This window comes from Typopeltis vanoorti, chromosome 2 (assembly GCF_054136105.1).
Source record: "Typopeltis vanoorti isolate ZY-2024b chromosome 2, IOZ_Tvanoo_1.0, whole genome shotgun sequence".
In the NCBI taxonomy this organism is placed as follows: domain Eukaryota; kingdom Metazoa; phylum Arthropoda; class Arachnida; order Uropygi; family Thelyphonidae; genus Typopeltis; species Typopeltis vanoorti.
Genome location: NC_143550.1, coordinates 164,926,934 through 164,939,688, shown reverse-complemented (window position 1 = coordinate 164,939,688; position 12,755 = coordinate 164,926,934). Strand labels below are relative to the sequence as shown.

Below are 12,755 nucleotides of genomic sequence, written 5' to 3'. Positions count from 1 at the left end.
AATTACTGGAGGTTTCTTATAAGATTAATTCAGAGGAAAATTTTTACAACAGGTCTGGTGGCGGAAGAACTAGGAGCCATCCTTGGAAACTGAGAAAGAGTGTAGTTACATGGGTGTTAGAACTAGGTTTTTTGCTTGGAGAGTGGTGAACGAGTGGAATAGGTTGCCAGAGTCCATTGTGGGTTTCATGACTATGAATAAGTTTAAAGCAAATTATGATTATACTGCATAAATGTTGGAAGGTACTTTACATGAAGCACTATCCAACAAGTTTAGGGCCTTCTCGATGAGTAAGGACTCCCATAATAATAGTAATACTTGAATAAATCTTACTCAGAATACTTCATAGAAAAATTCCTCTGTAATTATTACATTTGGTTTTATTTACCTTTTTATAGATGGGTACTATGAAAGCTGTACTCCAATGATCCAGAATATGATTTTAGTGTAAAACTTTATACCTCCTCATTTGAGTATTTTTATTAGATGTTATCTGCTCCAGCTGCTTTTCCAAATTTCATGTTTCTGAAATTTGGAAAAGCAGCTGGAGCAGATTATTTCATTAACCTGGAATCGATAAGTACTTTTGAACATATATACATGAGTGAACTGTTTGATTTCATTTTATCCACTAAATATTTTTTATCCTTAAAACAATGAAAGTATTGTTATTTCTCACTTTCTCTCCACTGCTTTTACTTGAGCCTCTTAATATTTAATAATTTTGAATGACTTTATTGAAATGTTCAGCTTACTTGCAGACTGCACTTTTTTTTTTTATGTTCTGTCATTACAAAAAAAAAAAAAAAAAAAAAAAAAAACTTTCAAGATAGGTATCTATCTAGATACTGAACGAACAAGGATGGGCTAGCAATTTGGGATTTAGCTGACCAAATTGTATTCTTATTGGATTAAGCCACAATATAAAATGATGGTACAACATGACATTGTACCAACATGACAACGATGGAACAACACAATTTCATGCTGGCTGGGGCGTCGCCCAGTTAAATAAGGCCCTCGTTGTTTTTGCCAGGGAACCAGAGTGAACAGCAAAAAGTCAGCTACTGGAACAAATCCTAAAACACATCCCAACTCAATATCACCACAGTTCGAGATCGGGACTATCAACATAAGAAACCTCAATGACAAATAAATGGAGCTAGCTGAGGAATTGAATAAGTACCAGATCGACATAATAAGGGTGACTGAAATAAAAAAAAAAAAAAAAAAACTAGTGAGATCATTCTGAACAATAAATACAAAATGTTATATTCAGGCAATGACAATCAAGGAAAAGAAGGAGTAGCGATAGTATTCAACACTAAATACGATGCTAATCTTCTTGAATGGCAGGCAATTTCAAGTAGAGTGATGTGGGCATATATCAGAATTGGGAACTGAACAATGAAATTATTTGTGCCTATTGTCCCACAGAAGGTTCTAAGGTAGAAGTGGAGGAATATTTTGATGCTTTAGAGAAAGCAACTGACACAATGAATAAAGAAAAGTTGGTCCTTGTTGGCGATCTAAATAGCAGAGTGGGAAATGATTGCCAGACATACAAAAATATTTTGGGAAAATTTGGAGAAAAGAGCAAAGCTAATAATGGCAAATACCTGTTGGATTTCTGCTCAAGACATGGACTGGTTATTACTAACACAATGTTCCAACATAAAAATGTGCACAAATTCACATGGAGAGAAGAGGCAAGGAATAAGAAAAGTCTCATTGAGTATGTTATTGTTTTCTCCTGGTGCAGGACACGAGAGTGTACAGAGGATTTGAAATTGGAAGTGATCACCATTTAGTCTTGAGCAGGATAAAATTTAATTTCATATTGTAAAGAAGAACATTTAAGAAAGTTTTAAAGCGAATAAAAGTTGAGCAACTCTCTGATATGAACTGTAGAGTAAAATACACAAACATTATTCAAGAAAAAATGAAACAGTTTTGGAACATGGACCAAACCTTGGAGATTCAGTGGCAAGTCCTGAAGAAAATACTGATTGATTCAGCCAGAGAGGCATGAGGTGAGGTTGTCTGCAAGGATGGAAAATCAGAACTCCATGGTAGACAAAGGAAGTTAAAGAGGCAGTGAAGGAAAAGAAGAAAGCATATTATCAAAAGTTCCTGGTAAATAAGTCAGCTTCTGCTCTTAGAGAATACAGAGACAAATGTGAGAAAGCTAAACACTGTGTAAAACTAGCTAGAAAAAAGTAATGGAAAGACTATGGTAAGAACATAGAAAATAAATATCAAGAAGTGGCAAGATATTCTGTAGGTTGTTGAAGCTCAGAAATGGACGAAAGATTGCAATAAAAGCAATTAGAGATGATAAAGGTGACATGAAAACTAGATAAAGATATCCTTGATGTATGGAATAATTACTTTGAAAAATTGCTAAATGAAACAAGCAGTGACAGTACAGTGGTAAAAAAAAAAAAAAAAAAACATTCAACAGGCATACAATCAGGAATACATATCCATACTTGAAGTAGGAAATACAGCTGGAGTAGATGATATTCAACCAGAAATGCTCAAGTATGGGGGTATAAAAGTCTTACAGTGGCTGCATAGTTCAGAAGGCCTGGACAAAGTGACGAATTCCCGATGATTGGAGTAGAGCTCTCATAGTACCCATATATAAAAAGGGAAGTAAAACTGAATGTGAGAATTACAGAGGTATTTCTCTACTAAGTGTTCCTGGTAAGATTTATGCCAGTATGCTTGAAAAGCGGTTGAGGAGGATTGTGGAAGAGAAGCTTGGCGAAGAACAAGCTGGATTCAGGGCAAATAGAGGCTGTCAGGATCAGATTTTCACGTTATGACAAATATTGAGAAGTATGAGACTATAACAAAGATCTGCACTTAAGTTTTGTAGATCTAGAAAAAGCAAATGACAAGGTGCCAAAATGGAAGCTGTTATAACGCTATAGTTGTATGGTGTCAGTTGGGACATTATATTAAACAATACTTAGTCTTTATTTGAGTTGTAAGTTAGCAGTTAGAATTGAAGGAAGTACAAGAAGATGGTTTAATGATTAATCTGGTGCCAGACAAGGATGTACATTATCCCCCCCCCCTGTTATTCATTGATATCAAAATTGGAGATGTTAATGTCAGCTCTTTGCTTTATGCAGATGATGTTATACTTCTAAATAAATTCACTACAAGTCAGCAAGATTCCCTGATAAATTGAATAACTGTTGTAATAGATATGGTATGAAGGTCAGCAATAACAAGACAAAGACAATGAAAAATAGGCAGAAGCATTGAAAATATCAACTGCATTGTGAATGGAGAACCTAAAGAACAATTAACATTTCAGCTACTTAGGTACGATTTTTAGTGAAGATGGTAAATTAAATATGGAAATAGGCAACAGAATCAACAAAACTGGTATGGCAGGAAGTCAACTGAATAAATTTATATGGAATAAGAGAGAAATTAGTGAAAACACTAAATTAGCTGTATACAAAACAGTGTTCATACCAATTTTAACTTATGGATCCGAGAGCTGGCTTAGAAGTAAAACACTTGACGAAAAACTGGAGACCGCAGATATGAGAGTCCTGAGAAAGATTAGGGGGAATGAACGGAAGGCATCAATGGTAAGATCATATTAAAAACAGGGATATTAGGAAAGAACTTCACATGGTTAGCATCCAAGAATGTTTTAGCAGAGCTAATCTCTGGTGGTATGGTCACTTAAACAGAATGGGAGAGGAAAGATTAGCAAAACAAGGGTTCTCTGCCAGATTGACAGGAAAAAGACCCAGAGGAAGATCAAGATATAGGTGGATTGATCCATAAAAATTGCCTTAGAAGATAGAAATATAAAATCTGACAATGTTGGAGTCTTGACAGGTAACAGATTGATTTGGTGGAAAATTGTAGACAGGAATTTAGTAATGATGCAAATTTTTCATGTAGTACTATCATATCCTGTACACCCCTTGAGGTTACATGTCAGGAATTTGATGATGAGCTTTGAAGATATATCGAGTATTTTACTGGATCTTGATCTCATAAATGTCTGATATATCCTAAAATTCCTCCACATTTGAAAATGTTGACATCAATGACATTTATATATCAACCCCACACATGAAATCTATAAACAACGGTGCTATGTGTGTGTGTGGGTGGGGATAAGTTGTGTGAGAGAGAGAGAGAGAGAGAGAACACAAGTGGCTTGCTAATGTGTTTGTTGATGCTCATTGGGAGAAACAGTATAAAGAAGAATGTTTCAAAGACCAGCAAAGACAAGTACTTCTTTGTTTCAAAGACCAGCAAAGACAAGTACTTCTTTGTTTCAAAGACAAGTACTGCTGGTACGGTACACTGAATGAAAGAAGAGATGAGAAGTTGTGCCAATAAGTTGATCTGAGCATTCATTCTGTGTATTGATATTGACTAGCAGCTGAATGTGTGTTTGCACATGATTAGAGAACAACCAAGGAATGGTTTTGGCCAGTTAGTGGAGCAATGCCATAGAAATATGTATTCAAAATATGCAAAAACAGCATGTAAGAAAGCATTTCATAAGTGTTACTAAGAAAGTGGTATCTGTTAAGCAGATAAAGAATTAAAAATGCTATTTAATTCTTCTAATATTTCATCTCAGTCACTGAGACTTTGTCAGGGATTAAAATATGAGACTTTGAACACAGACGCACGCACACACAGTATTCTGAGGTCCTGAGGGAATCTTTATGCTATAATTAGAAATAAGCTAATTACTGCTGTCTATTGCATATCTATTTTAGGTTGCCATGTCTTGCTGATTTCTTCATAAATTTTTCTTGTGTAATTATCTTGCTGTATGCATATATAGATAAATTGAATATTTATTGCTATCTACTTTCCAGCTGTTCATTCTGGCATTATTCATCCCTTAACTCCCACTTCATCTTTATCACCATCATTATCTTTACAAAATCAAGACATACTTAATGAAGAAGAGGAAGAAGAAACTGATAAAGAAAAAATAGAAACTCAGCCATTTATTAGACTTATGTCACTTCCTACTGATGCATATACTTATCAGTTATCATCTACTACAAGGAGTCCAACTCCACCAGTAGTTCCTCTTCCAGAAGATTGGCTGTTTAGTCAGGAACCTCAGTCTTCAAGTGAGACATCAACTCCTTATCATAAAAGACTTCAGATACATGCATTGCAGCCCCCAGAAGGATCTCAAGCTAGTAAATCATGGGATAATTTAAAATGTGTAAGTATTTTTGTGTCATTAAATACTTTGTGTATGTGCACACATTCTCATGCACACATGTATGTAGGCATGTGCAAAATTTTATGAAAGCAGCAAATCTGTGAGAGACCTGAATTAATTATTCACTTGATTAATTTTATTCTTATTTTTATTATTTTATTTTTATTTTTATTGTACTATTTTATTCTTATTTTTATTGTACCATTTTATTCTTATTTTATAATAAATTTATTTAGTTTAATCCTTTATCCAAGTATGAGCAAACAAAGTTTGCACCTGAAAGTATCTTCAGGACTGGGGTAAGGTGGTACAACACCGGGAAACTCATTGCAAAGGTGGAGGAAGCTAACATCACTCCTATCTCAGTATCTCCCATAATGCAAAACACATCTCCTGGCAGATATGTATAATGTTATGCATTAAGGGAAGGGCCACTACCCAGACTAGTTTCGACCTTTATTGAGGTCTTTTCAGTGGGAGCCAGGCATCAGCATTAGCAAGGTCATCTCTACCTATAGGAGTTGCCAAACGGTGTGCCACCTTTTTATTAAATTACTCTGGATTTAGAGAAAGATGTTGAAAGTTTATTTTTCACTTGGTTAGACTATAATAAATTTAATTTAATCCTTTATCCAAGTGTGAGCAAACAAAGTTTGCACCTGAAAGTATCTTCAGGACTGGGGTAAGGTGGCACAACACCGGCCAACTCGTTGCAAAGGTGGAGGAAGATAACATCACTCCTATCTCAGTATTTCCCATAATGCAAAACACATCTCCTAGCCTCCTAGCAGATATGTATAATGTTATGCATTAAGGGAAGGGCCACTACCCAGACTAGTTTCAACCTTTATTTAGGTCTCTTCAGTGGGAGCCAGGCCCAAGTGGAGATTCCAGGCAGAAGCATTAGCAAGGTCATCTCTTTTATTCTCATTTTATTCTTATTTTATGTTTATTTATTTGCACTTATCTTCCATAAGAATATAAATTAGTAAAAAAAAAAATTAAAAAAAGTTCAGTGTAATGAAGAAATCAGCCAAAATAATAATGAGAAATCTGTCTCTCTTATAATTTGGATGTACAAATTCATACACCTCTCCCCCTTAAGGGAAGGATTTGAACTCCATGGATTCTTTTTATTGCATATAACTATACATACATGCTTAACCATTTATATGTGGATCGTACATTAGAATTAATTTGTATTATTTAACTTACATAAATAATAATAACTTATAAAATATTATAAAACAATTTCAAAACATTAAATACTATGGTGTGATAAATGATCTACTTATACAAATATTGAAAATATCTTAAATGTCAATTTGCAAGCTGCAAACAGGTAATTTTTGAACCACATTTATTTCTTATATTTAATAATCAGATTTTTACACAATATAAGACAAAAAATTTTAATTCCTTAACATCTTAAGAAATATGTTTAAGTTAAAGGATATTACATCCCATATTGTTTCTTAGCCGAATAAGAAACTCAAAAGAGTTTCATGCCGAATATAGAAATTATATAAAGTTCGGCGATTCCAAGCGTAAGCAAATACCTGGATAGCAGCAACTGACCCTTAAGGTAGTACAATTGAAGCCTTTGGCTCTTCATATATTTAGTAATTTATTAGGACACCACTTGGCAATTCTCATAGAAGGGATGTAAGTTCTGTTCGCTACAAACTTGGTATTAATTAGGTCTACCTACTCACTGATGAGACCTCAATAAAGGTTGAAACCGGTCTGGGTAGTGACCTTCTCTCATAATGTAGAACAGTAATACAGCTCCTAGGAGCTAAGTTCACATTATGGGTAAATATCAAGAATAGTGATTGGAGCTTGATCCACCTTTGCTATGAGTTGCCTCAGCTTGCACTACCTTAAGGGTCAGTTGCTGCTATCCAGGTATTTGCTTACGTTTGGAATCGCCAAACTTTATATAATTTCTATATTCGGCATGAAACTCTTTTGAGTTTCTTATTCAGCTAAGAAACAATATGGGATGTAATATCCCTTAACTTAAACAAGTTATATGTCGCCGAATTGAAGCCTTTGGCTCTTCATATATTTAGTTAAGAAATATGTATTTTCTTTTGCTCCAAGTTGTACCTTTTGAATTAACTAATAACTCAAATGCAAATCTAAAATCTTCCTAGCCATATAATGTTATTCTCACTTCTGAAGTGCTCTTCTAAAAGTTCTTTAAAAATTTGTTATGTTGTTCAGAACAGAGCAATTAAGTTGGTTAATGCATCTCACTGATTTTCCTGTTAATTTCTGCTGCATGCATTTTCTAGAGGTAAAATCATTGATCATTGTTCATCTGAATTGTTGGTAATCGCTTATTTTCTCATCTTCATGAAACATTATTATTAAAATATTTGTTGCACTAGTCAATGCCCATTTGTGGTTCGACGACTGCTGGATCCCCCCCCCCCCCCCATTTTCTTTGGTTCTCATGCCGCTGTTTTGAGCTACTCAATATATGTTCCCTTATCCTAAAGACAACAACCCATAGATATAAGTCCTGTGCTGATGGGTGTCTTCTTTCCTGATACCACCTGTTTCACTGTATGTATGTATGTTCATTTTATAGGATTGTTTCTCTATAATGTGGACTTGCCATTAAAACTATCTTTCCATTATAAAGTTACTGTAATAATAAGTGTTACTGTAGAACACCATGGTTACTGTAATAATAATTTTGTGGAGTTAGGATACTCATCATGGGAGTCTTAACATGCATTCTAGCAGTGCAGTCCACTGACCCACCACTCTCCTTGTAAAAAAAGCTACTTCTCCAGCCTTCTTCACCACATCTTTACACCACCATCCAGGGTTGGTTGGCCTCTTGTTTTTCCCATCTCACCCTCCATGCTTTTTATAATCCCTTCTGTATTAATTCTGGTAAAATATCATCACTAACCTATCATATAACTTCTTTTCCTCCTATTCACCAAATGCTGCAATCTACATTCCCTCAATTACTCTGTATAACCAACCATCCAGAGTCCTGATATCACCATGATCTTTTGTCTCTGGATTCTTTCTGGTATTTCCACATCACAATGAAAACTATATGACCAAATTTGAGCACAATAGTCCATGTGTGGTTGACTGTCTTATACAGTGACACCACCTTTTTATCCCTACTTGCCTGTATATTTCTTATCGTGGTAGCAATATGAAATCTTTGCAACACTTGTAGCGTGCCCTCTGAACTGTATTCCACTGTCAACTATTATTTCATCAGGGAGTACATATTTTTGGTGGGATAAGAGTTAGATAATCCAGAGATCAAATATGATACTTTTTACAGATCACTTAAGGCTCCCAAGCAGGATGGTGGTCTTTCACCAGATGAAATTCACCCACCAGTATAATGGTGAATGGCCTGTTATTGCTTTGTCTTTTTTTCTAAAGATATTATGGTTATTATATTAATTGTCTAATGCATTGCTAATTTTATGTATTCTCTGGCAAGGTTGTTTGTGTTACTCTGATAGGAAAACTCTTATTTTGGGGAGAGGGGGAAAAAAAATCATCTCCAATGAGATTGGCTATCTCGATTTGAATTAAGAAGCCTTTATAAATTATCCTCTTTATAAATGGAAGAATTCACTCATGTTTTTATTATTTAATATAAAATTTTCAACAGATTTTATGGCAATTTTCAATGAAAACAAAAATTAATGATCTGCTTTTAAGTAGAACAGGATAGCAATTAAAATCATTAAAGCTGTGCATGATGCAAAGCATGAAAATAACTCAATCTCTCACCATTAGATTTCAAGGGAGAAAAAACACCATTTAATTAGTTCCCAAAACTGGGATAACTTATTATAGTCATTGTTCTTATTTAGGTTTGCTTCATGAATCAGAGCTTCACAGCCTGTTTTATGTAATTTTTCTAATAAAAAACAGCTTTTATTTTAAGACTTCAATTTGTTTTTTCTATTTGACCCAGTGTCTGAAAGAAAATAGCATGATAGACAAGGCCAGATTTATTTATTATATATCTTTGTTTGGCAGTTCATTTAATTATTTTTGTTTCTTTATTTATTTATTTTTTATCACTCCTGCCCACAAGAGGCCACAAACCCTATAGCAAACAAATACTCCGTGTGTGCGCGTGCACGTGTGGAGTCTGGGTCAAGAGCAAAGAAATCTGTTGATATTCTTCTTAAAGAGCTGGAGATTGCAGTTCTTGGGAAATACATTATGGGAAAGGCTCTTTCACAGAACTGAGATAGATGGAATAAAAGACAAGTGGGAGTAACTGCAGACTCAGTTCAGTGTAGATTTACCAGAGATGGGAAACATAATGGATGCCAATTCTGCTGGACAGTGCCCATGGAAATATCTGTAGAAGAGACAGTGGAAACTGTATGAGATTGGCTGAATAGTCATGAGTCTGTAAGAGAGGGGATCATCAATCAACTGAACTGCATTAAGAATTTTTAAAGAGTTAAGTGCACTACCCCAAATAGCGCAGCATTATTTCGTGGTTGGGTGAATTTGAGATTTGTACAGAGTAAGCATCTAGACAGGAGAGATGTCTTGAGCAAAGAAGTATGCCAAAAAGCTGAAGATACTATAGAAATGGTGTGATTATGCCAGGAAAGAGTAAGAGTCAGTCCAAGAAGCTTGACAAGTTTGAGTATAGTAAGGTTTATAATGAGTAGGATGAGTGAAGAGTGGTACCATCTCCAAAAACTGTGAATAGGGTTTGAGGATAGTAACAGCAGATCATATATATATATATATAAGGAAGAGGATGGGTGAAATATGAGCTCTGAGGAATACCTGTATTAACAAAAAAAATCTGGAGCGAGAGAGCATACTTCCACCATTACACATAGCAAATGGCCTGAGAGAGAATTGGCAATCCAGTTATAAAGGATGTAAGGCAGACCATAAGATGGCAATTTTCTGTGAAGCCCTCAATGCTAGATCATATCAAATGCTGTGGAAATGTTAAGTTCAACAGCACAAGTTCTTCCACACCTCCATGACATGTTCTGCTTTGCATGATGTAGTCCAGAAGATATGACGTGAATCTTGATTGGCGAAATCATATTGGTGTCAGTAATTAGTTGACATTTCTCCATATATCCAAGAAGTTTTTGACCTTTTCCATTACTTCAGACAACACTGAGGTGAGCATGATAGGTAAATAGTTGGATGGTAGACATTTATGTTGTATGTGGGATTGTTTCCATGCTGTGAGGTGGATGACAGCTAGGTATAATATAATGTATAGATGATAAAGAACAGGTGTTAGTTCAAGAGCACATCTCTTGAACACAACTGATGAGATTCCATAATGACTAGAAGCCTTTTTGGTATTCCAGATTGTTCAAGATTCTTCTGATGTCTTTTTGATGGCAGGCTAAAGGAGGCCATGCAGTGCAGTTCCTGGTAAAGGAGGTTTGTCTTCATCATTTATATAGTTACTGGATGAGAAGAACGATGCTAGGAGGTCAGCTTTATCTTTTGATTTTGTAATATTACTATTTAGATGAGAAAGCTGGAAGTATAGATGAACAAAAGTTACTCTCAACAACTTTTGCAAGAGATCAGAAGGGATGACTGTCATTGCACAGATGGCAAGTTTTCTTCAGTGTAGGCTGTGAATGAAGCTGGAGTTTTTGTTTCAAGCCACTTATGAAATGCTGTTTTCTTTTCTTGGATCCCTGGTTCTCACTTTTTGAAAAACCATGGCTTGGATATGGGGTGGGAATTTTGAACAGAGTGAGGAATGAAAATCTGTATTCCAACCTGGACAATTTCTGTAAGAAAATCAAAACAAATATCTGGATCTGGAGAATGGAAACAGTCTGGCCACGGAAGGGAAAAGTAAAAGACACGGCAATCTTTCCATTGTAGTTGTGAATGACTGAGGTGAGGATGTTTGTGATCTGAATTACCAAGAGGAGCAGTCATTTCGACAGACCTGAAGCAGAACTGCTTCAGAAAAGATCTAGTGTGCAGAGAATTGCTTATACAGGAATTGGTTAAAATTTGAAAAAGGGAGCCATTTAGGAAGATGATTTTGCTGTTAGGAAATTTGGATTATATGAAATCAGTCACATGAGAAATACGAGGCTAATCTTCTTGAATGGCAGTCAGTCTCAAGTAGAGTAATGTGGGCAAATATGAGAATGGGGAACTGGACAATGAGACTTATTTGTGCCTATGGTCACACAGAAGGTTCTACTAAGGTAGAAGTGGAGGAATTTTTTGACGCTCTAGAAAAAGCAACTGACACAATGAAAAAGGAAAAGTTGGTCCTTGTTGGGGATCTAAATAGCAGAGTAGGAAATGATTGCGAGACACACAAAAATATTTTGGGAAAATTTGGAGAAAAGAGCAAAGCTAATAATAATGGCAAATATCTGTTGGATTTCTGCTCAGGACATGGACTGGTTATTACTAACACCATGTTCCAACATAAAAATGTGCCCAAATTCACATGGAGAGAAGAGGCTAGGAATAAGAAAAGTCTCATTGATTATGTTATTGTTGATAGTGATGTTTTCTCCCTGGTGCAGGACACCAGAGTGTACAGAGGATTTGAAATTGGAAGTGATCACTATTTAGTCTTGAGCAGGATAAAATTGAATTTCATATTGAAAAGAATAACATGTAAGAAAGTTTTAAAGCGAATAAAAGTTGAGCAGCTCTCAGATGTGAACTGTAGACTAAAATACAGAAATATTATTGAAAAGAAAATGAAAGAGTTTGAGAACAGGAATCAAACCTTGGAGATTCAGTGGCAAACTCTGAAGAAAACATTGATTGATTCTGCCAGAGAGGCATGCGGCGAGGTTGTGTGCAAGGATAAAAAAATCAGAACTCCCTGGTGGACACAGGAAGTTAAAGAGGCAGTGAAGGAAAAGAAGAAAGCATATCAAAAGTTCCTGGCAAATAAGTCAGCTTTTACTCTTACAGAATACAGAGACAAATGTAAGAAAGCTAAACAGTGTGTAAAACTAGCTAAACAAAAGTCATGGGAGGACTTTGGCAAGAATATAGAAAATAAATATCAAGAAGGTGGCAAAATATTCTGGAGGTTGTTGAAGAAGCTTAGGAATGGAGGAAAGAGTGCTGTAAAAGGAGTTAGAGATGATAAAGAAAACAGGAGAAAAAGATATCCTTGAAGTATGGAGTACTTACTTTGAAAAACTGCTAAATGAAACAAGCAGTGATGACAGCACAGTGATAAAAAACACTGACCAAGCATGCAGTCAGGAATAGATATCCATACTTGAAGTAGAAAAAGCCATCAAAGGCTTGAAATGTGGAAAGGCAGCAGGAGTAGATGATATTCGACCAGAAATGCTGAAGTATGGTGGTATAAAAGTCTTACAGTGGCTGCACTGCATAGTTCAGAAAGCCTGGATAGAGGGACGAATTCCCGATGATTGGAGTAGAGCTCTCATAGTACCCATATATAAAAAGGGAAATAAAACTGAATGTGAGAATTACAGAGGTATTTCCCTACTGAGTGTTC

General features: G+C 35.5%; 1 protein-coding gene across 1 annotated transcript in view; it reads left to right on the top strand.

The window, feature by feature from the left end:
• Syx17 (syntaxin 17) overlaps positions 1–12,755 on the top strand; it is a 96,874-nt gene that overhangs the window by 13,821 nt on the left and 70,298 nt on the right. The window contains exon 3 of the mRNA XM_090413809.1: positions 4,875–5,236. Coding sequence (XP_090269935.1) covers positions 4,875–5,236 — 362 coding nt within the window. The remainder of the gene's footprint in view (positions 1–4,874; positions 5,237–12,755) is intronic.